At 51.3% G+C, this 24,629-nt stretch overlaps 1 protein-coding gene across 5 annotated transcripts in view; it reads left to right on the top strand.

The window, feature by feature from the left end:
- The first annotated feature begins 3,594 nt into the window (after window positions 1-3,594).
- The window catches only part of Mfsd4a (major facilitator superfamily domain containing 4A), a 47,313-nt gene continuing 26,278 nt past the window's right edge, over window positions 3,595-24,629 (top strand). For 2 of the 5 annotated variants that reach the window (XM_063272534.1, XM_006249791.3), the window contains exons 1-7: window positions 3,600-3,996; window positions 12,238-12,436; window positions 13,495-13,746; window positions 17,402-17,567; window positions 17,960-18,075; window positions 18,993-19,166; window positions 24,109-24,256. In XM_063272534.1, coding sequence (XP_063128604.1) covers window positions 3,767-3,996; window positions 12,238-12,436; window positions 13,495-13,746; window positions 17,402-17,567; window positions 17,960-18,075; window positions 18,993-19,166; window positions 24,109-24,256 — 1,285 coding nt within the window. In that variant the 5' untranslated portion in view covers window positions 3,600-3,766. Of the gene's footprint in view, window positions 3,997-12,237; window positions 12,437-13,494; window positions 13,747-17,401; window positions 17,568-17,959; window positions 18,076-18,992; window positions 19,167-24,108; window positions 24,257-24,629 lie in introns of those variants that run through there. The other 3 variants (NM_001109069.2, XM_039090963.2, XM_063272533.1) reach the window with 3 other exon arrangements.

Here is a 24,629-nt window from a genome sequence, read left to right as displayed (position 1 = left end):
TTGGTCTACAGAATGAGCTCTAGGACAGCCAGGACTGCACAGAGAAAGCCTGTCTCAAAGAGCTAAATGAAAAATAAAATGGAGTCGGGGGGACTTTAAGGAACTACTGATCTAGGCAAACATTAGGCTACTGCATAGAAATTTATTGCTTTTTTTTTTTTTAGGCAGAGTTTCATATAGCATAGCCAACTCTTGCTATAGCTGGGGTGACCGGGAACTCCTCCTCCACCTCTCAGATGCTGGGACTGTAGGCATGTAGCCTCCTGGCTAGGGAAGTAGAATTCTTAAACTGGCTATGAAAATAACACGGCAGTGAGAGCCTTGAGCTGGGCCAAGACCTCAGAAAGTATTATAACGTCTTTTATTGGATACAGCAGCTGTAACAATCTCACAAACGACTAACGAACTTCATACCTGCAAACGGCTCAGCCAATCGTGTTCAGCCCAGTAGCAGTAGCCTGGAGCGGGAGAAGATTATCTCCCTGACAGTCGCCCTCCTCTCCCATGCAACTGTGGGACTCCCTTGTCCTGGAATCTGTATGATGGATCTTGGTGCACTCGTTCATAACAGACCGATCTGAGTTTTCCCCAGCCAAAGTTCCTGGGCCTCCCCTAAATAAAGAGAGGATGAGTCGGACCTTTGTAGGTTCCATTCATCCGCTCCCCACATCACCTGCTCCAGATCATCTTCCGGGGCAGAAGCTCCCTCTGGCTTTTCAAGTTATCCCCTTTGCAGAGTCTACCACTCGGCTGCCCCCCTCCTTACCCGATGTCTCCACCCAAAGCCCCACACATTACAGCATCCAGCAGCCTCGACTGTGAGGAGGTTGAGTATGGACTCGGGCTGCGGGGGAGGGGGGGTTCACCTCATTCTTGCTTTCTTACCTCTATCTCTATTTCATTACAGTACAGTACACACGATAAAATGCCTATGCCTTAAGTGTGCAGCCCAGTAAACTTTTACAGATGTTTCTAACTGGGTGGCGGAGGGGTGGAGAGAGATTCCCTCTGTCCTGTGGAAGTTTGTTCGAATAAACCAAGGGACATTAAATGGGATAAAAGGTTGAACCCCCATGTGGGTGAAGCCACAGGAGGTGTGATTAACCTACCCAACCAATGCCACTTGGAGACCTAGGTGTCTGTTTTTCTATAGAGGAGGAAAGAAAGGATATGTTTACACAATCTTAAGAGCTTTTAAGTGATTGTCAGGAAGTGACTAGTTCTGGAGACAGTCTCCGAGTCCAAATGAGGGGACAATTGTTATCCTACATAGAAGCACCACCAGGTGTGTTCTGGTCCCCACTCTCCCTTTATGAGATGCGTGATGGATTGCTTTTGCAATCTGGCCATATTGCTGCTAAGGGATTTCCACGGAATCCTCTCCCCATGTTAGGAGAGAGGGAGAAGGCAGGGTTCCGGGAAGGCTGGGGTTTAGCTCAGTGGCAGAACATGCATGTGGTGTTGAATAGAGAGCACACTGAGTTTGGTCTTTAGCCAAATGGGGAAACAGACAGACAAACAAACAAACAAAAAAATGGAAAGAAGAAAGGAAGAGAAAGGGAAGGGAGTGGAGGTGTGGAGAGGAGGAAAGAGGAAAGTACAGGTTACAGGTTACTAGGTCTTTGTTTTAAACATTTTAAACATTGTGGTTTTTATTTAGCTCTAATTGTGAAATGAACAAACAAACAAAAAGCAATATATTGGAAATGTCAGTCTCTGAGAGTCAACAGTAACCACGATTCACATCAAACTATAAACTATCCCTAACACCCCAGACCAGACTTGGGCTGCTACAAGGCTCATCATCGCCATTGTGGCTGATAAGCCAGCCAGTAGGGGGCACTGTGGCTGGGATGCATCCTCTAGAAAAACGTGGAAGGTTCCAGGTACTCTACCTGGAGACATAAAATCCCTGTGTCTAGATCCTATGTGTGAAGTCCTTGCACGCAGACCACGTGTCGAGGGGAGGGACTGACAGGTGCAGAACGGGAGGGTTGTTCTGTGAGGCTCTGGGGAACAGTGACCAGGAGGAACATTTCAGTTTAGTGCAAGACTCATCCTACCCACAGCTGATGCACAATGGGAGCGGGCCCCTGGGAACTGACAAGCAGGAGCTGCAGATGGCTCAGCGGTTAAGAGCACTGGTTGTTCTTGTAGAGGACACAGGTTCAATTCCCAGCACCCACATGGTGGCTCACAAATATTTGTAAGTCCAGTTCCAGGCAATCTGACACCCTCTCCTGACCCTTCACAGGCTCCAGGCATGCGCATGGTGCACAGACATCCAGGCGGGCAAAGCATTCACAAAATAAATCTAAAAAAATGTTTTAAGAAATGAAAACAAATGGCAAAGTCTACATCAATAAAAGTGTCAGTCAAGAAGAAACACGCTATCACATCACAGGGATAATGGGGAGGGGATAGGGGTCTGAGCCCCAGGTCACCCCTCCCATCTCTGAGCTGCCATTTCTCTAGAATTTCACAGCAGTGCCTAATGATCACAGATTTTTCAGGTCATAACTTTGTACTTTATCCTACGTACTATAAGTCCTGCCCGTACTGCCATTAAATTAGTCCATGCCATCCCCCACAGAGTAAATGAGCCAGAGGGACGCTAACTAGAGCCTTCTTCTAATGCATATTTCAGGACAGGCTGGAACAGGTACGGGGTAGCACTTTGAGGTGGTGTGCCTGCTATCTCCACTTCACGACAAGTTGCCATGGCACTACACAGCCACAGGGCTGTGAACTCTCAGCCCTGGTACCCCTGGATACAAGTGTGATGATGTCACAGCCTCCACCACTATTAAGACACTTGGCAAAGGAGACACTGAACGGCCTTAATTGCCCTGCTTCTAGGTTCTGGTGTGGACACCACATCCTAACTCCCTCAGGAGCAGGACCACACACAACTGTCCCAGGCCACTGGGGTCAGCATCAGGGTCTTGGAGTGTGAACAACCCCTCCACCCTGCCAAGGCCTTTTCATGTAGGAAGAGAACTCTGCCTGGAGAATTATCTCAGCATTCCTCTGGGAGTCCCGGAGTTCCTGTCCTCCCTCACTGCATTGGGAAGGAGAAAAAGAGTCCTAATCGGAGCCAGGCCTTACTGCCTTGCACACCTGTGGTGGGACAGGTGTGGGAGTGATGGCCTCCCATCCCCAAGCATAGAATGGAGAAGACCTAAGTTTCTAGGGCTGGGGATAGTTGCCTTGCATGCTACAGGCCTTGGGGGGCAATCCCAGAACCTAAAAGCAGTAAAACGAATGTCCAAGTTTCTGGGGGGTGTTTGTTTTTCCAAATGACAATGTACTGGAGCCTTTGAGGTTCCAAACGAAAGCCACAAGAAAACCATGAACAGGTAGGACTGCTCTTACTCCCGTGGTGGGTAGGATGCTCGGGGTAGAGGGCGGCGGTGGCAGACCCTCAAAGTCCACCCGCAGCACCCCCAGGACCAAGTAAAGAGGATTCAGATCGCCAGGCGGAAAGGCTGCTTGGAGTAGGGCGCGCGCGGAGCCTCTGGCACTAGCTGGCGGGTCGCGCTCCTGGATGGGTTCCAGTCGGGGGCCCCAGGGAACGTGAAGCGAGGTGGGGCGGTCCCCGCGGCGGGACACGTGCGTCCGCGACGCCCCGGACCTCCAGGCGTCCCCGCGCTGGCCGAGGGCGGGGCAGCCGCGCGGCACTCCCCTCCTCTCTTCTCCTCCCCGCCCGGCCTCCGGTTGGCCGCCGCACTCGGCCCAGGGCTCGCTGTGAGCTGCCGGCCGAGCCATGGGCTGCGACGGTCGGGTGTCAGGGCTGCTCCGCCGCAACCTACAGCCCACGCTCACCTACTGGAGCGTCTTCTTCAGCTTCGGCCTGTGCATCGCCTTCCTGGGGCCCACGCTGCTGGACCTGCGCTGCCAGACGCACAGCTCTCTGCCCCAGATCTCCTGGGTCTTCTTCTCGCAGCAGCTCTGCCTCCTGCTGGGTAGCGCCCTCGGGGGTGTCTTCAAGAGGACGTGAGTGTCGCTCCCCCTGCGCCCCTCCACATCCCTGCAGCTGTGACCACCTGCCCAGCTGGGCTGGATCTTAGCCTAGGGGCTGCCTCCCTCCCCCACCACAAGCTCTCCCGGAAAACTCTCTCGGGACTGAAGGTGACATCTGGGCTATGTATTTGTCTCACTCACCCCCGAGAGAGCTCAGAACCCTTGCGCCCTCGCTCACCGAGCCCACCAGCCAAGGAGTGATGGGATGTACAGAGATGCGTAAGACCCTTATTGCTCTGTTCCTCTGAGATTTTGTAGCCCCAGCGCCGGAGGTGGAATTGGCACTGAGGAAAAGACAGTTGGCGGCGCCAGCTCAGGGGGCAGTTCTCAGTGACAGGGAACCCATTGGTGGCTCCACTAACAGTGGCTCCACATCAATTGACACAGCTGATCCCTTTACCTAGATAATGAGGCTCTCAGGGTGTCCTAAAGGAGACAGGACACTGCCGCGGAGTGCTGAGCCCTTGGGCCCCTAAAATTCACATAGCTAGGGCCAGGTAGAGAAGTGTAGAGCCTCTCATGCTCATCTCTGGTACCCAGGATCCCCCCCACTCTGTACCCTCCACCTTGTTACTCCTCCCTGGCCTCTGGCAGGACAGAGCTCTGGTCTCTCCCTGGCACTCAGAATGCCACCCTTCTGGGTGACATGCAGAGCTCCATTTTCTTGATGTAGGAACCCCTCTTAGGATATTTCTAGAAAGGCAGCAGCCTTCAGTCTCTGTACAGCCAGCCAGGAATAGACCTAGAACTGAGACCTAGAACTGAGAAATGAACGTCTTGCACACTAGAGGCTGCTGTGTGGTCTTCCTCGTTCTGCTTCCTAAAGGAACAATTATCTGGACTGCAAAACCACTATTGGGAGGTCTGTTGCAAAAACGGATGGATAGTTGGATGGATGGATGGATGGATAGATAGATAGATAGATAGATAGATAGATAGATAGATAGATAGATAGATAAAGACCTTGTGTAGTGGCCATTCTGGGCCAAAGGCCTTTAGGGCTCAGTTGTCCAGGTGTGCAGTTGTGGAAAGATGCAATACAGGTGTCAATATAAGATGGACCCCAGACTTAGCAATCCAGAGCCTGCTGCACCCCAGCACCTGGACAGTGACTATTTTTATTTTTCCCCCCACATCCTCTTGCAAATGCACGAATTCTCAGAAGCAAGTCTCCTCCTGCTTATCGGCACTTTGTGGGTTTGGGATAGAATCGAATGTACAGGAATTCTGATGATCTGTTCAACTAGAAAATACATGAAAAGGAAGAGGGGGTGTCTCTGAATGTCAGAGGAGGGCCTCTGTTGTTGTTTGGGGGTGCTGGGAATGGAACCCAGGAAAGCCTAATTGCCGGGCAAACTCCCCAAGGCTGGGCCACACTCCCAACCCTCACAGATGGTCTGTGTTGTATTCACCATCCTAGATGTTTTAGGAACAAATGTAGCTCAAACAGGAACGAGAATGAGGACCATCGTTAGGGACAGGTGGGCAAGCTCACTCTTCTGAAGTGGGCAGAGATATACCCCTCTAACTGGGCCATCCCTGGCTTTGGTCCTCCCTCTAGATCTCGGATCCACCAAGGCTCTGAATAGGCAACAGAGAGAGAGAGAGAGAGAGAGAGAGAGAGAGAGAGAGAGAATCCTGCAGCAGGAAACCACAACAGTATCAACAATAGCACCACTGTGCACAAGGTCTTATATCAACCCATTTGGTTTTTACCACAGCCTGCAAAGTAATGTTGTTGTCTCCATTTTACACAGAAGGAAGTGGAGACACGGAAGGGTTAAGAGACTTAGCTAGGGTTGCTGATCCCAGCTCGCTGGAGGCTAAGTCAAAAGAATCTTGAGTTGGAGGCCAGCCTGGGCTACATAGCAAGATTCTGTCTCAAGCACCACCACCACTACCTCCCCCCCAAAAAAGAAAAAGAAAGGCAGGAAGGAGGAGGGGGAGTCACTTTGTCTGATATTACATCGTTCCAGGGTTTGAACATGGGCATTTGACTATAGTCCCAGATGCCTAGACAGTGGCTCATGCCTTATGTGTGTCAGCGGCAGCCCCATAGCTAAGCTTCATCCAAGAGATGGGTATTCTGTGGATCTTCATGGGCTGAGTATTCCTGAGCTCTGGCAGTGCCTAGGAAGGCAGTGGGAGCCTCCTGGCCTCCTGTTGGGACCTTCCTTGGCTGGGTAGAACTCCTGGTGGTTCAAATTTAAATTCTGAGCTTTAGCACTCACAGCAAGACAAAATGTCACCAAGAACCATTTTGTTTGATAAAGAGCAAAGCAGGGTTCTGGTGGGAACGAAGGGAAGAAGACCCTGAGTGTTAGCAAGGATATCACCCATCTGGTTAACTCTAGGATGTCTCCCCATCCCCACCCCACAAAGTGAACAGAAGCTCTACCAGCCCTGACACGGGCCTCTCGCTAGTGTAGCACAGCCTCGCCTGTCTCTGTTGAAATGCTAATGTCTTTGCAAGGAAGTGCTTTTCAGCTTAAGTGATTACCAGTCAGTGTGCCAGGCTGGCACTGGTAAAAGGGGATTGCCTTAACAAATCTCAAGGACCAGCTGTATGGAGAGGGTGTGGGAGTGACACACCAGAGTGCCTTTCTTTGCAGTTCTGCTTAAGCACTATCTACTGCTTACCCTAATTTGAGAGCTCTTGGGTCACAGGGGCCTTCTAGACACCACTGTGGGGCAGGTATTGGAGTAGGTCCTCAGGGCAACACCAGTCTTCCTTCCTGCACCTAGCAGAGACAAAGACCTTGACCTTTAAAAGCAGGCCATCTGCAGGCCCAACAGGAGGAAGAGCAGCTACAAGAACCCAATAGAGCCTCCCTTCGAAAAATCTTGTTGAGCACAAAGAGGAAATCTAGAGAAGAGACTTGGTTGGCAGAGTGGTTAGGCTTGTGGTTTACGAAAGAGGTGATGGGTATTTAGACAAAAGGTTAGGGGTTTTGTTGTTGTTGCTGCTGCTGCTGCTGTTGTTGTTTCCTGGTTTTGTGGGACCTGTCTAACCACCCAGGGCAGTTGGGAAACCCCCTATCGCAGGGACATCAGTAGATAACATGTTTTGAGATCTTCTCCAAAGACCCCCATAACTCCCCATAGCTTCTCCCCTGTACTAAGTGGTTGCCGGGCTTCTTGAGGTCAACATTTGCCAGTTGACACCTCCTGTATCTATTCTTTTAAGTTGAACTCCTTCAGACCCCATGCTGCTTGGACTCAGCTAAGAATGCCCCCTCCTCCCCCCCTGGAAATCCTTTGTAGCAAACTGAGACTTCATACCCTTCCTCATTGCCAGCTCCGTGGTCCAGTTGCATCTCAAGTCACTGGGCCTTCGAAGTCCAGGAGCACAGCACTGACAGTTCTCCCCCTTGGACTGGGCTCTGATTGGCCTCATTTCTAGACGGCCTTTGTCTGTCCTTTCCTCAGCTTGTCCACCTTTCAGCATGCTACAAACCTTGTTGGAAACATGTTATATGCGCCAGACTCCTCAAGGGAATTGAGCACTAGACAGGTTCTTATTTAAAAACATCTCAAAGCCAGGCGTAGTGGTGTACGCCTGCAATCCCCATCCTCCGGAGATGGAGACAGACGGACGGGAGGATCAGGAATTCAGAGTTATCCTCTGCTACATAAGGAGTTGGAGGCCAGCCTGGACTCATTGAGAATTTGTCCCCAGCAAGTGCACTCCACAGAACATGCCCTAGGGAAGTAAAAAACATCTGTCCACACAAAAAGGTGTCCATGGATGTTCACAGCAGCATTGCTCATAATAAGTAAGGTACACTTTCATAAGCAGGTGGCCAGGTAAATAAAATGGGGCATAAATAAGGATCAGGCAGCCTACAGAGTCACCCATACGGTGTGTCTCATTCAGCCAAAGTGCTGGATAGGAACCAGCCAGTAATGAAAGACCACACAGGATATGAGACCGGTCACATGAGCTGTCCAGTACATAGGATCTGGAGTGGAAAAAAAAAACCTTGTAGTAAGTGGTAAGAAACAGCACACGGGTGACTGCTGATGGATATAGGGTTTCTCTCTGAGGTGACAGAAATACTTTAAATTTAAACTGGACACAGCAATTCAGGCCCATAATCCCAGTACTTGGTAGGGTGATTAGGCATGGGGGGAGCTGTTGAGGCAGGAGGATTGTGAATTCTCGACAAGCCTTGCTATATAATGAGACCCTAACTCTCACAAAACCAAATTAAACAAACCTCAAAACTTAAACTATGGTAATGGGATCACTACTCACACGATGAAAAGAAAGATGAATTGCACACTTAAATAGTTGGGATGTGATAGTAAAGAAACCATGTATCCAGGTTTTAATTAGAACTCATCCCATGAATCAGTTAATTGATTCAACAAAAGTTTCTTAAGTCATACGCTGATTCAGGGCTGAGGCCCCCTGCTCTTGCCAAATGTCCATTCTGGAGGGCAGTGTGTGGTGGTGACATAGGATGGGGACAGAGAGGGACAGAGCTGAGTTATGGCTGCTTTAACTAGGTGTTCTGGGCAGGCCACTTTGGGGAGGTGACATTAGGAACTGCAGAACAGGTCAGGCATGTCAGGAAGTGGGGGAGAGGTGCTCTAGGCAGACAGGCCTAACATTGGGTGGACGGCACTTCTCACATGCCAAGCACCCAGTGAGCCGCTGAGGAAGGTGCGGCCACAGCCCGAGTCAAACAGGCAGTCCTGCCTCCCCAACATAGGACCCTGAACAAGCTGAAACATCAGCACAGAGGCCTGAGGTGACTGAGTTATAGGGAACCTTCCTTGCCCCCATCGGCTGAGAGAAAAATTGCTCACTGACCCTAGTTCCTGGAGGCATGGACTCTCTGTCCCCTTGAGGTTGATAGGGGGCCCACTGTGACTTCCTCCAATCTGCCCTCCAGCCCTTTCCATGAGAAAGGCGAGATCCTGTCATCCCTGCCATGGAGAGGGAGTTCCTGAGGAGAATGTGCTATCCCAGACCCAGGCAGCATGGAGTTGGGGTTCAGCAGTATTCTTCCCCATCAGGGGGCAGAGGGCAGGCGTAGGCTCTCTCTGCCTGTATGGAGCCACTGCCTCTTTTCACAGTACCAGGAAGTCACAAACAGGTGCCCAAGGCAGGGACACCCCAAGGAGGTCACATGTGTACCTGGCAACCCTTGCTGAGAGGGGGTTAGCTGCCTTCTCAAGGTCACATAGGCAAAGTGGCCTAGCAGGCAACACCACCATAGTCACAGCCAGCCTGAGGGAGAGGACGCTGGTCCCTCCTCTCCACTCACATTTACAACTCCGAGTGGAGTCATTAATCAGTAACTTGACCATTTATCAGGCTTGCTGGCGAGTTTCTTAAGCCTTGGAGGAAAGAGATGCCTTTAACTGACCCAAATTCACATCCGAGTTCCAGCGGAGGACAGGCCAATGGCACTCTATGGTCTCTGCCCTCCTTGGCATCAGGACTCTGGTCTCAGTTGTATTCCACTCCCTTCTCACCTAGACTTCAGTTTCCTGATCTTTAAAGTGAGAAGATCTCGCTGCTGCTGCTCTAACTGTGCCACTGTGCGGGACCAGGAAGGAGGTGGGTTCCTGGTCTACTCCTGGATCACTCCAGGGATCACTCTCTGAGTATGGCATCAGGCACAGAGATAGGTGGGAAGAAGCCTGGAGTTGGCACAGATCTGTGTCCTCTTCTTGCTGGCACATATCCTGGGTCCTGCATTGACTTTGACGAAGCCCAGGGCTGCAAGGAAGGAAGAGTATCGGAGAGGAGCTGCCCGGGGCTTTGAGAAGGAAGACGTGCTATCCCCAATTAGAAGCTCACAGGGGCTAGGTGGAAGTGGCTTGCCACAGGTCTCACCATCAGGCAGTAGCAGAGTCGAGCATTGAGCCCAGCGTGTTGACCACACACACTCCACCGCATCCTTGATGTCAAACCGTTTCAACACGATTCCTCTATAATGCTTAGTGACCCATTTAAAATAGGCAATGAATATGCTTTAGTACCAAAGGATTTCTAGAATGTAAATGCACAGCACCTTGAAGAGTGAACAAATGTGGGGTCAGCCTTCCAGACTCTAGCTGCAAGCCTAGACTCCAATCATACCCCAAGTCCTGGCAGGAGACACAGGGAAGGGCTTTTCCATGTCTGCTTCCTCCTAGCAGGGTTCACTTATAGGTCAAATGGCCACAAGCTTCAAGTCCACCTTACAGGATTCTCAGACGTACTAAGTCTATGGTGCCGAAGAAATGCTAGTGGCTTTCACACACCCGTCCTCACCTTCCCCTACCCCTGTGGTTTCTTCCTGATTGACCGGTCTTAGGTCCCACCCCTCAGGATTTTGCTGCAAGCCTGAGTACTATATTGAACTACTTCCACACAAGCTCCAGCCCCAGGGTGCACGCCAGACACACGCAAGACACACAGTCTCCCATCGAGCTCTCCCACCTCTTGCCCAATTGTTTGGGTTCTTTTGTATGCGTGATAAATGTTCTTGCTATGTAGCCCAGCCTGGTACTGATCTCTCCATTTCCTCCGTCTGCCTCCTAAGCGCTGGGAGAACAGGTGTGTGTGTGATGTGTTAGTTCCTCAGACAGCCTTTGTACTTGACTTGGTGAGGGAGGTGGTGATAGTGGGTTGGTGAAGGTATACTTAGAAGTGTCTTGGGGCTGGGGATTTAGCTCAGTGGTAGAGCGCTTACCTAGGAAGCGCAAGGCCCTGGGTTCGGTCCCCAGCTCCGAAAAAAAGAACCAAAAAAAAAAAAAAAAAAAAAAAGAAGTGTCTTGTGCCATCCCTGAAGTTGGTCCTCAAGAGGTTGCCTATCTGTCTTATACTAGGAAAGGAGCTGGGGTGGGGGGAAGAGAGAGTGGAAAAGAGGTCTACCATTTTCACATGGATAGGTATCCCTTGTGTACTGGGTCCAGAGGAAGAAGCAAATGAAATGTGGTACCACAAAGCAGGAAACAGAAATACAAGCAAGCACCCAAGTAGGATAGCAGGGTTGTCAGGCTGGGGACTGTCAGAGCAGGACCCAAGGGAGAGCTGCAAGCCTCCCTTGCAAGTCTGTTCCGGTGAACAGACCACCCAAATTGTAGCCACTTTCCCTCCATCCTATTATGCCAGGCCTAAGTCTACCCTCAGGTTCCAAGAGGGAACAGACAGGGGTCATGAACAGTAATCTCCCCCAACAGATCAGCCTGGAAATGAGAAAAATAACAAAATAACGAACTACTGCTATCAACAGAACTCTTCAGATAAAGGCTTTTAATCAGATACAAGGAGACGGGGTGGCAGTGTGCCGAGGTGATCAGAGTCAAATGCTGACAAAGGGCAGCCTGCTTCATCTCCAGGGACTGCCCCCACTTCCCTCCCAGTGTTCTGGAACCTCAGAGATCAGTTTGCCTTACCTCCCCCTTTTCATAATCTGAGGATGTTCTTCCACAACCTCCAGAACCTTCTTGCTGCCCAACTCTGCCCCCCAACACAGTACGTTAGCCTGTAGACTGGTCCTAAAACCCACAAGTCTGAGATCCTTTATGGGCATTTGGTATCAGGCGGAATTCCCTGCCAACAAGACCTTGGCATCGACCTCTCATGGGGACAGCCCTCACTCAGCATGCCTGGGGAGGGCTGCCCTGATGTCTGTCTGAACTGGGAACTCCTCAGACTGGTCTTAGTAGGAATAACCCCTGACCTCTGTCCTTAAAGAGGAGTCACTAAATTAACCAAATTCTGTGCTGTGGCTTTGGTCCTGAGAGCCTGGTCTTGCCTGGCAGCACGGCCCTTGTCAATTCCTGTGTGAAGGGCACATGTGGCTTACCTGACCCCTACTCTTACCCAGCTGAGGACTTCCAGGCTCAGGCTCATCCTGGGTCCCCAACCTTTAATTGTAGATGTATGGCACCGTTCCCTTGAGATGCTCAAAATAGCCTCGCCAAGAGGGACAGGAATATTATTGCATACAATTGCCTGGAGAGAATAAGGTTTTAAACTACCTAACGTGCCAGTTGGCCTTTCCGAGCACCAGTATGGCATTTGGTGTGCTCACGGCAGTCATGAGAAGCCATTGCTGTACTTAGGACCAGAGCCTACTCATCCACCTGCTTACAACCCACAGTTTATGAGCCGTTCCCTTTCTGCTGGTAGCAAAACAATGGCAAGGAGGATTGGCCTTCCAGGAAGGCTCTGGGCTCCTCTGCTAACTCCAGCTCTCCTCTGCCCAGCCTGGCCCAATCATTATGGGCTCTCTTCACCTCTACCCTGGTCATCTCCCTGGTGTTTGCTGTCATCCCCCTCTGCCATGATGTGACGGTATTGGCCTCGGTCATAGCGCTGGCGGGCCTAGCCATGGGCTGCATCGACACCGTGGCCAACATGCAGTTGGTGAGGATATACCAGAAGGACTCGGCCTTCTTCCTTCAGGTGAGCTGCACGGCGGGAGGCTGGGTAGTGGGCCAAGTGCAGGGAGTGCCCCGGGCTCTCCCCAGCCTATCCTGCTCACTTACTAGCTGGGTCGTACACCATCAGTAACTCAGTGCCTGGCTTTAGCTTTCCTCATCTCTCCAGGGGTGACCTCTGCCTGCCTTGTCATCTCTCCCAGGAACCCCAGTGTTAACAAAAGTCCTCTAGCCAGGAAAGGCAGTGGGGCTGCGGCCTTGCTGTCTGTTCTCCCATCGCTCCCCTCTTCTCCTCCTTCTTTTCTAGTCACATAATGTATGTTACCAGGTACCTCACAAAGCAAGTTAATGGAGGAGAGTTTATTTTGGCTTGAAGTTCAGGGAAATATAGTTCATAATGATAGAGAAGGAATGGTGTCAGGAGTGGCTCAATCCTGGCCACCAACCAGGAAGTAGAGAGAGGAATGCCAGGGTTTGCCTGGCTGTTTTCTTTTCCTTTTATACTCAGTCTCAGGCCTTAGCTGAAGGGATGGTACGACCCATATTCTGGCTGGGTGTTCCCTCATTAGTTAAGCTTCTGTAGAAATGCCCTTACAGGGGTTGGGGATTTAGCTCAGTGGTAGAGCGCTTGCCTAGGAAGCCCAAGGCCCTGGGTTCGATCCCCAGCTCCGAAAAAAAGAACAACAACAAAAAAAAAAAAAAAAAAAAAAAGAAATGCCCTTACAGACACACCCAAAAGGGGGCTTTCTTGGTGCCCTAGGGGTTTCTTAATCCAGTCAAGATGATAAAATTGACCACCATGACAGGAGACAGCACCAGTGGGAATTGAGGTTGGGGAAATAAAAGGGGAGGGGAGGAGGATTGGCCCACGATCACTCCAGGCATCAGGGGTAGCATCGGGGGTAGTGAAAGAGGACTTTCCTTGACATTCTTCCTTCTTCTCCTGCTTCCCGAATCTTCCTCCTAACTCTAGGCCCAGGCAGGGGACCCCTAGATGGGACACAAAGTAAAGATGAGGGGAGGTGGTAGCCTCTGGATGCGAGTCCTGAGCCAGGCTGAGTGGTGCCCATCCCCCCCACCCAGGTCCTTCATTTCTTCGTGGGCCTTGGTGCTCTGCTGAGCCCCCTGATCGCTGATCCCTTCCTGTCAGAGGCCAACTGCTTTCCTGCTAATAACACAGCCAATGCCACCTCCAGAAGCCATGTATCCCGGGTCCTAAGCCAACATCATGCAGCAGCCCAGCCTTGGATGAACCAGACGATCCCCAGGCCGCCCCCAAAGGATGTGACCGAGAACCACGTATCCTATGCTTTCTGGATCATGGCTCTCATCAATGTGAGTGTCATTGGGGCAGGTGGGATAGGGAGCTGGGGGAGCGGGTGGTGCGTGCCGCCCAGTCCATCTCAATAGCATAGAATCTTCAGAGCCAAGGATCATGCCGAGGTCCCCTGTGTGCAGGCAGTAGGGAGAAATGGCCCGTAGGAATCATCTCAAATGGGACTCTGTGTTTGCAGTTCTCAAGAAACAAAGCAGTAGCCATATTCACACAGTGAAAATCAGGGTCACCTTCCAAGTTCTCTGAGGCCTTGTGGAAAAACAGGCCTTTTGCTCCACGACCAAGAGGCCAAGGCAGATAGCAGCTTCTTCTCTAGGATCCTTCACCACTGATGGGGTTGAGTGGGCTCAGGAATGAACCCTGCTCCTTGGGTCCCTGCTTCCTTGGGAAGATAAGCCTGGGAGATGTGGTAGAAATGATAGAGAGACACACTGACCCAGTGGGGATCTGTCACACTATAAAGCACTTGCCAAAAAACAACTTGGAGGAGAAAAGGTTTATTCCAGCCTACACTTTAGAATCCATCACTAACAGAAGCCAGGGCAGGAACTGAGGCCAGGGAGGAACACTGCTAACTGCCTTTGTGGCTTATCCAGTTTGCTTTCTTAAACAGCCCTGGACTACCTGTTCTACTGTGGTCTACATCCACTACCTGTGAGACTCAGGCCAGTCTCCTGGGGGCATTGTCTCAGTTAAGGTTCTCTATCCCCAGGTGACACTGGTGTGTCAAGTTAGTAAGAAAGTAAACAGTGCTGGGGAGATGGCTCAGCAGTTAAGAGCACTGACTGCTCTTCCAGAGGTCCTGAGTTCAATTCCCAGCAACCACATGGTGGCTTACAACCATCTGTAATAGAGTCTGATTCCCTCTTCTGGTTTGTCTGAAGACAGCTACAGTGTGTGTGTGTGTGTGTGTGTGTGTGTGTGTGTGTGTGTGTGTGTGTGTGTCTATAAATCTTTAAAAAAGAAAAGAAACTAAATAGCACAGAGACCACTGGCTCTGATCATCTCTGACCGGCTTAGATCCTTGTGTACCTAGCCAAGTCAGCATTGACTCTAGGCTTCTACCTAGAAACCTCCAGGGCTCTGTAACTCAAGAGAATCCCATGTTAACCTGGGTGAAGCAGAAGGGAGTCTGGGTGCCTCTTACCCACCAGGCTTGGGAGTAACAGCTCACACTATCTTAATTGCCTCCTCCTGGGTCTGACTCATCATGGGCTGGAAGTGAGGCTATTGCAGGTGACCAATGGCCTGGCTGTGGGCAGAGGGTCTGTGTAGAGCTTGTTACTTTGGCCTCGGGCCTCTCTGAAGTAGGCCAACCTGGTCTACCTGGCCAACTGAAAGGACCCTAAGCCCCCTTCCTAGTTGTATGCTGAAGGGTGCACACCTCCCTGAGGTCCTGATAGGGAGCGAGAGAGAGGCCAGGTCTCATCAGAGGCCCACCGCCTCCAGCCTCACAGCCCTGTTCCTAAATAGCCTTCCTTTCCCTGGGTTGGGAAGACAGTGAGGCCCTCTGCAAGATTTCACTTGCCCTTTCTTCTGACCCTTTCATGATCACGGCCACCATTTTGGATCGAGGCAGCTTTGAACCTGTGTCCTCTAAGGGGTCCTTGGCAGGGGAAGGATCCCAGCTGAGCAGCCTCCAGGCTAGGGTTCTGTGTACAGGAAGCTCTGCACAGGTCCAGGGTCTGTTCTCCCCACCAAGGTACAGACTGGTGAGGCTGCTTGCTACAAGAGTTCTGGGACCTGCCCTATTCGTTTGTATCTGAACACAGGCAGCCTACCGCTGAAGGAATACAGCGGTGAGCTCACTCACTTCTTAGGCTCAGACACATACACACCTACCTGACATTGGCTGGCTTCCGGGGTGGCACTGGTGTCCCTGAATGGGATTCCTATAAAAGCTGGGTGTTCCTGCCAGCATGCCAACCAATCTGCGCTGAAGCCTCTCCCATCCCTGGAAAGGCCTCGTAAGTGTCCTGCTGCCAGTCCGGCTGCTTCCCTCTGGCCTTCCCTCAGGCTTTCTGCCACTGAAGCCTCTATGTGTGCTTCCTGTTACCCCAGTTACTGGAGGAAGGGCTGAGTCTTCCCCGTTAAAGCTTAGATCCCCGAGTACAGAGACGGGGCTCCATGTGTGGCATTATAGCTACCAAGGTCTGTTTGAACTTGACTCCGTGGTTGTAAAACGTGAGATGGGCTTACACTGTGTCCCCAGGCGGATCTTACGCTCTTGTCTTTTGAGTAACCGAGACTCCAGGTATGTGGCACGGCGCCAGACTGTGGCCTTGACTGGCTTTGAGTGTGGGAAGGGGCTCTCTCACGGTCACCATAGGGAGATGTCAGTGTGGGGATGGGCGGCTTTTTGCCTTCGGGCTGGTGTGAGCAGCTTTCTTAGGGGTTCCCAGGGGCTCCCTAAGAGCGGTGCACTGCCAGGTTGGGTGTCTGCTTGGCTTCCATTCCTGCCTGGCCCATTTATGGCTACCCTCGAATACTTCCAGAACGTTCTGGTAGCTCACTGGTCTTCTGCTCTTTCCTAAGCAAAGGAGGCAGCTTACAGCCCAAGCAGGAAGGACAGCAGTTAGACTTGATACAGAGCTTCCTGGCAGTGAAGGTGGTTAGACTTGGGCAGGGATACCTGAGGGAGGCAGTGGCTGCTTCTCCAGGCAACCTCTGAAGTAGGAGGAGCTTCCTATTGGTCTAGGGAGCACTGTTGGGACTGACTGGCTCAGTGTGGAGAGCAGAGAGCTGGGCAGGGGGAGGGGGAAGAGGCACTAACCTGTGCCTGCGTTTTCTAGCTTAGTCTTTAAGCTCCTAGCAGAGCCCAGTACCCTCCAAGGATATACCATCACTTCAGCAGCTCAGAGGTAGGAACGTGCAAGCCAGAGTGAATGTCAGTGCCAGCTGTGTAGTGGGGACCCTGCACTCTCAGGGTGTCTAGTTCACCTCCCAGGTCTCTTCCAATTCTAACAGTGTGTTGCTGTCTAATAACTTGGAGCCCCATTTGCCTTGTCTGGAAAACACGATTAAAATCTTTTCAGTCCCTTTTTTCCAACACCCCTTGGTAGTACTGGAGACATAATCTGGCAGGCAGTACCCACTGAGCCGCATCCCCTGCCTTCTGATTGCATTTTCAAAAATCCTATGAGGTGTATGAGTGTTTTGTCTGCATGTAAGTGTGCCGTGTGTTTGTGTAGTGACCATGTAGGCCAGAAAAGGGTGCTGGACCCCCTGGAACTAGAATTACAGACAGCTGTGAAGCACCATGTGGGTACGGGGAACTAAGTCCAGGTCCTCTGCAAGAGTAGCAGGTACTCTTAGCTGAGCCGTCTTTCCAGACTCCCGCCCCCAATCACATTTTATAGAGCTGTGAGGGACAAAAACAGGAGACACTGTGACAGCAGTGCAGGGCATAAGCAAGTTAGCAGCCAGTCACCCAGCACCTAGCCCCAGCAGCAGAAGACCCTTGTGAGTGCAGGCTTTGAAAGGCTTCTCTATCTCCTGTGGGGAATGGGTGTGGCCAGAGCCAGCAGTGTTCTTACCAAGCCTGACTCATAGGCTGGCACAGGTTCTACGGTGAGGTGGGCACCTTGGACTGTGAGCCTGCAGCATGGGACAAATGTAGCAGGCTAGGCTCTCCTGACCCTCTATTGCTCTCAGCTCCCAGTGCCTCTGGCTGTTCTATTCCTGCTGTCGAAGGAGCGGCTGCTGACCTGCTCCCAGAGGAAGCCCCTGCTCCTGTCTGCAGACGAGCTTGCACTGGAGACCCGGCCTGCTGAAAAGGAAGACACTTCCTCACTTGCTCACAAGTTTCAGCCACACCCAGGTGCGTGCTCTTGTAATCCATTCTGGCTGCCTTAGTGACCCCACACACCAGAAGGTGAACCCAAATCCCAGGGCTAGTGCTCAGAAACAATCTTTGGCCCTGGCAGCCTCTGAGGTAAGTGATGGAGCTGGCTGGCCGAAAGAATGAAAAAGGCAGACAGCCTCCATCCTACCCACTCTTTCCTAGGTTACCTTTAGGGAGGTGGGTGTCACTTGATCTCTATGATCTTTAGTTCCACTCAGAGTGAGCAAAGAACATGGCTGCTCTTCATAGGTGCTTGAAACTAGAGAGGTGAAGGCAGCCGGCAGCCCCTGCCAGGACTGTCCTGACTGGGTGAGCAGAGGGTAGGGAGCAGAGGTTGATGCTACCCTGCCCTTCTGTGCCTCCTTCAGGGCAGGAGGACCTGTTCAGCTGCTGCCAGAGGAAGAACTTCCGGGGAGCCCCGTGCTCTTTCTTCGCCATCCACATCACAGCCGCTCTGGTCCTGTTCATGACAGACGGGATGATGGTGAGCCTTCCTCCGAAGGCAGGCATGCTCTACCAAGAGGCCTTTGCCCTATGACCCAAGTCTGGGATGGCAACGAGAGAGAAGCACATGGAGGTCCTCAGGACTTCCTGCAGTGCAATGAATCAGTGTCCTGCCCATCTCCCACAGGGCTCATAGCCCTAGAGAAAGGACTCCTCTGTCCTTGCCATCGATTTTATTTTTGTTAATTCTAGAAAAGGGTCTTCTGGCTGGTGTCTTGTTTCCAATTCTGCATGGCCCAAGCTTTTTCAGTTTTGGCTGCTCTGCTTTGTTTGGGTCAGGATGAATGTCGCCTAGGCTGGCTTTGAACTCTTCGTCCTTCTCTCAAATGCACCATACCCAGCTGTGACCCACATTGTTGAAAGCTCTCGGCCCTGTGAGAGGCCACACTATATGAACCCTGGGGCTTCTTGGCCTGTGGTACAAATGGGGCTTCCCAAGCTAATGTGATGATAAACACACTCCGTCAGGTGTCCATTCAATGGATGACCTCTGTAACTGGCCGCTGAAGGAGGGACACTCCTAAGAGAAGGCCCTATTCACGTGGCCCAGCTCACAGCAGACCTGGTTCACTTGCTCCCCTCAAGGGTGAACATGGGCCTGCCTCCTCTCTCTCCTTCATCTGTGAAATAAGAGGCTAAGCCCCTTTCCTTCCAGCCATGCCTGTCTGCTCAGGCCCTGTGGGGATCCCCATGGGGCCCGGTGACATCCCAGGTGCTACTGTGGCATCCATTCTGTACTCAGCTTGGAAGTGAGTGCACCAAGTGATCTTAGCTCCTGGGACACCTTGGGCTGAGCCACCAGTGACAGGACCAGTTGGCCTCTGCAGCCCTCCCAACTCCTGCCCCAGCTGAGGCATTGGTGTTTTGAGTGAGGCTTGCTCTCTCCCCTCTCCACAGGGCGCTTATTCAGCCTTTGTGTACAGCTATGCTGTGGAGAAGCCGCTCTCTATTGGACACAAGTCAGCTGGTTACCTCCCTAGCCTCTTCTGGGGTTTCATCACTCTGGGCCGATTCATCTCCATCCCAGTCTCCTCAAGAATGAGGCCAGCCACCATGGTGTTCATCAATGTGGTAAGTGGACAAGTGGCCTCCTTTCCCTTCTTAGAAACACAGAATCTGTCTATTTGAGCCTTACCACTGCCCAAGACTTTTGTTTGTTTGGGATCGTATTCTGCCAGAAAAGTAAAGAAGCAGAAATAGAGCTGTGAGATGCTGCCAAAGGAAAGATGGAGATCAAGGACGAGGAGCCTGCTGGTGTAGCCTTGGAAAGGTTCCTTCCCTGTCTGGGTCTTTGATTTTACATCCTTCAGAGCATGACCAGAAAGGACCACGGGTGATTGCTATGGAATGGAAAGTAGAACCCAGCTGACATCTGCAAGGATTAGGAGGGAGGGAGGTCTCAGCCTTGGTCCTCCTGTGTTTCTCAAAGCACCCAGCTGTTTGGAGCCTTGCAGCCAGCAGAGCAGGGTGCCAGAGTCAGTGCACCTGGCCTGACTGGAGATTTGCCTTTGGCGGCTGTCCAGGAGATTCTTAGATGGCCAGACTAGCGTGTAGTCAGGCGAAAGAACTGGCTTGGCTGGGAGGAGGGGCTGGGTCAAACACGGATTAAGATCTGTGTCCTGATGTTTGTCTATGCCACTGTGACAAAGGACTCCAGATACCAGAATCCCTTGGGTACATCTAATTTGACCTTCCACCAAGGTCACTTGGCTTGGATCACTTCTGTGACATAACTGTCAGTGTGTGTTTCAATACCTCCAGGGATTGAGAACTCACTTCTTTTCTGGGAGAGTCATGGTAAGAAAGCACTTCCCAAGCTGAAGAGATGGCCCAGTGGTTAGGATAACTGGCCGCCCTTCCAGAGGACCTGGGTTCGATTGCTAGCACCCATATGGTGGCTAACATCTGTCTGTAAATCCAATTCCAGCGTACCTGACACCCTCTTTTATCCTCCTCAGGCACTGTATGCATGTGGTGCTCATATATGCAGGCAAAGCACATGAAAGGAGGGAAAGAAGAAAGAAAGAAGGAAAGAAAGAAGGAAAGGAAGAAAGAAAGAAAGAAAGGAAGAAAGAAAGAAAGAAAGGAAGGAAGAAAGAGAGGGAGGGAGGGGGAGGGAGGCTTCTCGGCTAGATGTAATGGCAGTGCACCCCTTCAGTCCTAGCACTTGGTGGGTGGTGGGAGACAGGATGATTGAGTTCACCGTCAGCCTGGGCTACATAGAGAGAATTTGTCCCTAAATAAATAAATAGTAAATAAGTAAATAAGATGTTCCTGGTTTTAGTCAGGGAGACGGTGCAGAATAGTGGAGAGGGAGAGGGGTTTGGATGAGGGCGCAGCTAAGCAGAAAGACTTCCCTGGTGTTTCATGGGTAGTGTGGACAGGACAGGATTCAAGGACCATATCCATCAGTATGGTGGCTTGCGTCAGGTAATTATACAGAGGAAAGGGTTATTCTGCCTCTCACTGTGGGGTGCTCTAGTCTTTGATCTAGTTATGGAAGGCTGGAAAGCAAAGACTGGAGTAGGGCTGGGCCTGTCATTAATGTCATAAGCCAGGAAAGAAGACACAGGGGAAGCAGCATAGTCCCTTCAACAAATGCCCCCAGTGACCTAAGTAAGGATTCCTCACAGAGTCCTCCCACCAATGACTTAAAGCAGCTATGACAATACCCTAAAGACCAAGCCTTTATCTGCAGGCCTTCAGAAATCCCAATGACAACAGAGAAGCATCCCCCCGCCCCCCAGAGCTGAGTGTTTCATTTGCTCACGTGCAAGCACACAAGGAGGCGCTTGGTGCTAGTCAAAGGCTTTCACAGCTTCACAAGTTCTGAGTGCCATTGGGCCCACCATTGGGTCAGGGTGGTTTTCAGCATCTCTTGCTAAGCGGCATCAGTGTCCAGCAGACTCCAGCAACAATACCTGCTTCACCTGTAAGCTGAGTCCTTGGGGTGGGGGGTGGGTTTGGTGCTGCCAAGGATGTGCTATGCCATTGAGCTATGTACCGAACCCTGGAGCCAGGCTCTGAGCACAGCCAGTGGGCAGCAGAGAAGGAAGGAACGGGATGTACAGTTAGTTGCTGGGCAGAAAAAGACAGAGAAAAGTCCACGTTCAGAGCATACTGTCAGTGGTCCAAGGGACAGTGCATCTGTAGGACAGCTCCATATGCCCGTCTGGAGTTCTGGACCAACATCCCGGTTTTGTTTTGTTTTTTTTTTTTTTTGTTTTTTTTGTTGTTGTTTTTGTTTTGTTTTGTTTTGTTTTTTTTCGGAGCTGGGGACCGAACCTAGTCAAGCGCTCTACCACTGAGCTAAATCCCCAACCCTCAACATCACGGCTTTAATAATAATCATCGCTGGCATGGAGACATTTGAAGCTTATGGCTATAGCGAATGGGAGAGACAGAGGCCCCAGGACAGAATCCTGGCCATGCTTGGGAACTGAGTAAGAGGAAGAAAGAATAGAGATGTACGGTCATCTTTGCCAGATAAAAAATATGTTGTATTTGGAACCATAGATATAACTGTGACTTCTGCTCTTTTAATTTATTATTATTAATATTAGTATTATTAGTATTAGTATTAATAGTAATAGTAGTGTGTATGTGTATGATAGACAGGGGAGGGGGAAGGGGAGAGGGAAGAGAGAGAGAGAGACTTCAGGGGGTGCACATGGACCATGGTATATGTGTGGAGGCCAGAGAGCAATGTTGAAGGTTTGGCTTTTCTCTTTCCACTTCTATGTGGGTTCCAGGGGGTTGTGTATGGGTGCTTTGCCTGCATGTTTGTCCTTGTGCCTTTTACATGCCTGGTGCCCACAGAGGCCAATAGAGGGCATCAAACACCTGATGCTGGAGTTATAGAGGACCCTAAGCCATCATGTAGGTACCGGGACTTTAACCCATGCCCTCTGAAAGAGCAGCCAGTGCTCTTTAACTGGGACTTATCTCTCCAGCCCCTGCTTTTCTGGTTCTGTTTGAGATAAGATCTTACTATACATAGCTCAGGCTTCGATTCCTAGTCCTCCTGCCTCAGACACCTAAGCCCCAGGATTACAGGTGTGCGCCACCATAGCCCACTACCTTACGTTTTTACCACACGAAGGAAGTCCTGCAAGTTGCCTCTCTATGGAGAAGAGGTTCATCTTCAGCCACTGTTTCTTGGTGACCTTCTCTAGGGCAGGAAGGGGGTGATTCTAGAATGCATCCCTTCTGGGAGATCGTGAGGCAGAGCTAATGGGGTTCTTGTACTGGGGTCGCTACCCCCCCTGCCAATGTGAGCAAAATCCTCCAAGGTCTGTGTGACTCCCTGAAGGTCCCTTCCTTTCAGCCTGCCCAGGCCTCGTGGGTTCTGGACTAGTTGTGATTTTTAGGTCTGTGTACATATTTTCCTGGAAACGGACAGATATGTACCTGGAATGTTGTCGGTCTTGTAGCTCTGGGGATCAAACCCAGGACCTTGGGTACCCAGGGTAAGTGTTCTAACTCTGACCTACACGCACAGCACAAACCCACGAACATTTTCCCTACCGAGCTAGGACCTGGTATAGAACATGAGGTTTTTATAGAACACAGAACATTGGCTCAGTGGTTGAGTGCTTGCCCAACACGCACCAAGCCTTGGGTTTGTCTCCCAGCCTTTGGGGGGAGTCGTCTAGCATTTGTTGGAAGCTCAACAGTTTGAAGTCTGTTGCATCATTTCACCAACAGGCTGGGCAGCCCCTTGCTAACTGAACGGATGAATGGGGGAGGAAGAGGTGAGGGAGGGGGAGAATAAGGTAGGCATGACTACTCCTAAGTATGGTAGAGGAGAGGTTTATTGTAGATAAAAGGGAGCGCACAGCCAGAGGCAGGGACATCTGGGAGAGTCCAGAGTGCCCATGACCCTGAGTTGTGTGAGGGGATGGGGGAAGAAGAGGGGAGAGCCAGACCAAGAGGCCAGGAAAGTAAGGGGTAGACCAAAAATACACCATGTAACTAAAATTATATAGGGAAGGGCAGCTGCGGGGAAGGGCGCCCCAGCCCCTGAGCTGGAGAAGTTTAGGGTAGAGGGTAGGGTATACCAGCCGTACTCTGTGACAGGCAGGGACTGAGGGATGCTGGGAGAATGTGGTGGTCAGGTACACTTTGGTATATTAAATGGGCACCTCAGCCATTTGTCCCAGCGTGAGGCCTCACGCTAAGTACTGGTGTAAAGATAAGAATGTAGGGTTCACAGAGACAGCTACTTTAGGGCTCCACGACTGGAGACACACACATAGGACCTAGGACCTAGGACCTGCCGCAGGGGCTGCAGACTCCAAGCTTTGTGCGGCTCTGGTTTCTTCCCAGCTGCGGTGTGTGTAGAAAGCCTTCGACGCTTACATAAAAACGTTCTTTTAAAGAGCTTAGAAACTAGGTTGTTTTAGCAAAAAAATCTGCCTGTGGAGTAGAGACCTTGCTGAGCCGCAGAGATCTGAGCAGGCGATCTGAGCTAGCGCGTGGGTCACACTGTACTCCTCGGGTTTGTCCAGTGGGGTTTAAATCAAATCTAAGGGGCACCAAGCTGGTTGCCATGGTCATTGATCCTCCTGGGTGCTTGTTTTGAATTCCCAGGGAGTAGGAAACCATTATCCACCCATCCTGCTGCCTCATGGCTTTCTCACTCAACACTAGCGCTCAGGAGGAAGAGAACGGAAGAGTGGGGTGTTAGACCACCCACCTCCACCACCAGGAGAGGGAATGTTGATGACCTGGATTCAGAGAAGACATCGGGGAGCCTCAGTGCTCATTCCCCAATGTTTGCCGGGTGCTGGGGTGGGAGGTGCAAGCGCACAGGCATCTCAACTTCCTAGACTTCCTAGACCCTAAACTAGGAGCGTGACAGGTATCAGTGAGACCACATGGTGGCGCATGGGCCACACCGTTCTCCTGGAGCCATCGAGGATGCCCCTGACGGAGCGCTCCTTCCCTTTCTCCAAGACACCCAGCCTCATGGCCCCTCTAATTGCCTCTGTCTCTGCCTCCGCCGTGACAGGTGGGAGTGGTGGTGACATTCCTCCTGATGCTTATCCTCTCCTACAATGTCAACTTCCTGTTTGTGGGGACAGCAAGCCTGGGGCTGTTTCTGAGTAGCACCTTCCCCAGTATGCTTGCCTACACCGAGGACATCCTCCAGTATAAAGGTAAGTGGCAGAGGGAACTAGAACTCGATTCCTGCTGCTGGTGGACACCTCCCCTCTGACCCCAGCTGGCTGTTGTGTTCTAGGCCTGGGCTTTCATTATACCAGGAAAATCGAAACACCTCCTGGCACGGGCAGGAGCAGGCATGTTTGGTCATGGATGTCCTGTCCGTGGCTTGTGTGTCCTGCATGTGTCCTCACAGGCCTCAGGGAAGCCTGTGGCTTCCTCATCCATTTCCTTCTTTCTTCTTTGTGATTTCACTGTACTGTTTATGGATCTACAACTGACATGTTGGCAGTCCTGGTGTCTGGTCTGTAACTTCGAAGAAAAACAATTCGTGTGGTAAAATGACTCAAGGTATCAAGTGGCTTCGAG

This window comes from Rattus norvegicus, chromosome 13 (genome assembly GCF_036323735.1).
Source record: "Rattus norvegicus strain BN/NHsdMcwi chromosome 13, GRCr8, whole genome shotgun sequence".
NCBI classification, from domain to species: Eukaryota; Metazoa; Chordata; class Mammalia; order Rodentia; family Muridae; genus Rattus; species Rattus norvegicus.
This window is presented reverse-complemented; position numbering and strand designations above follow the sequence as displayed.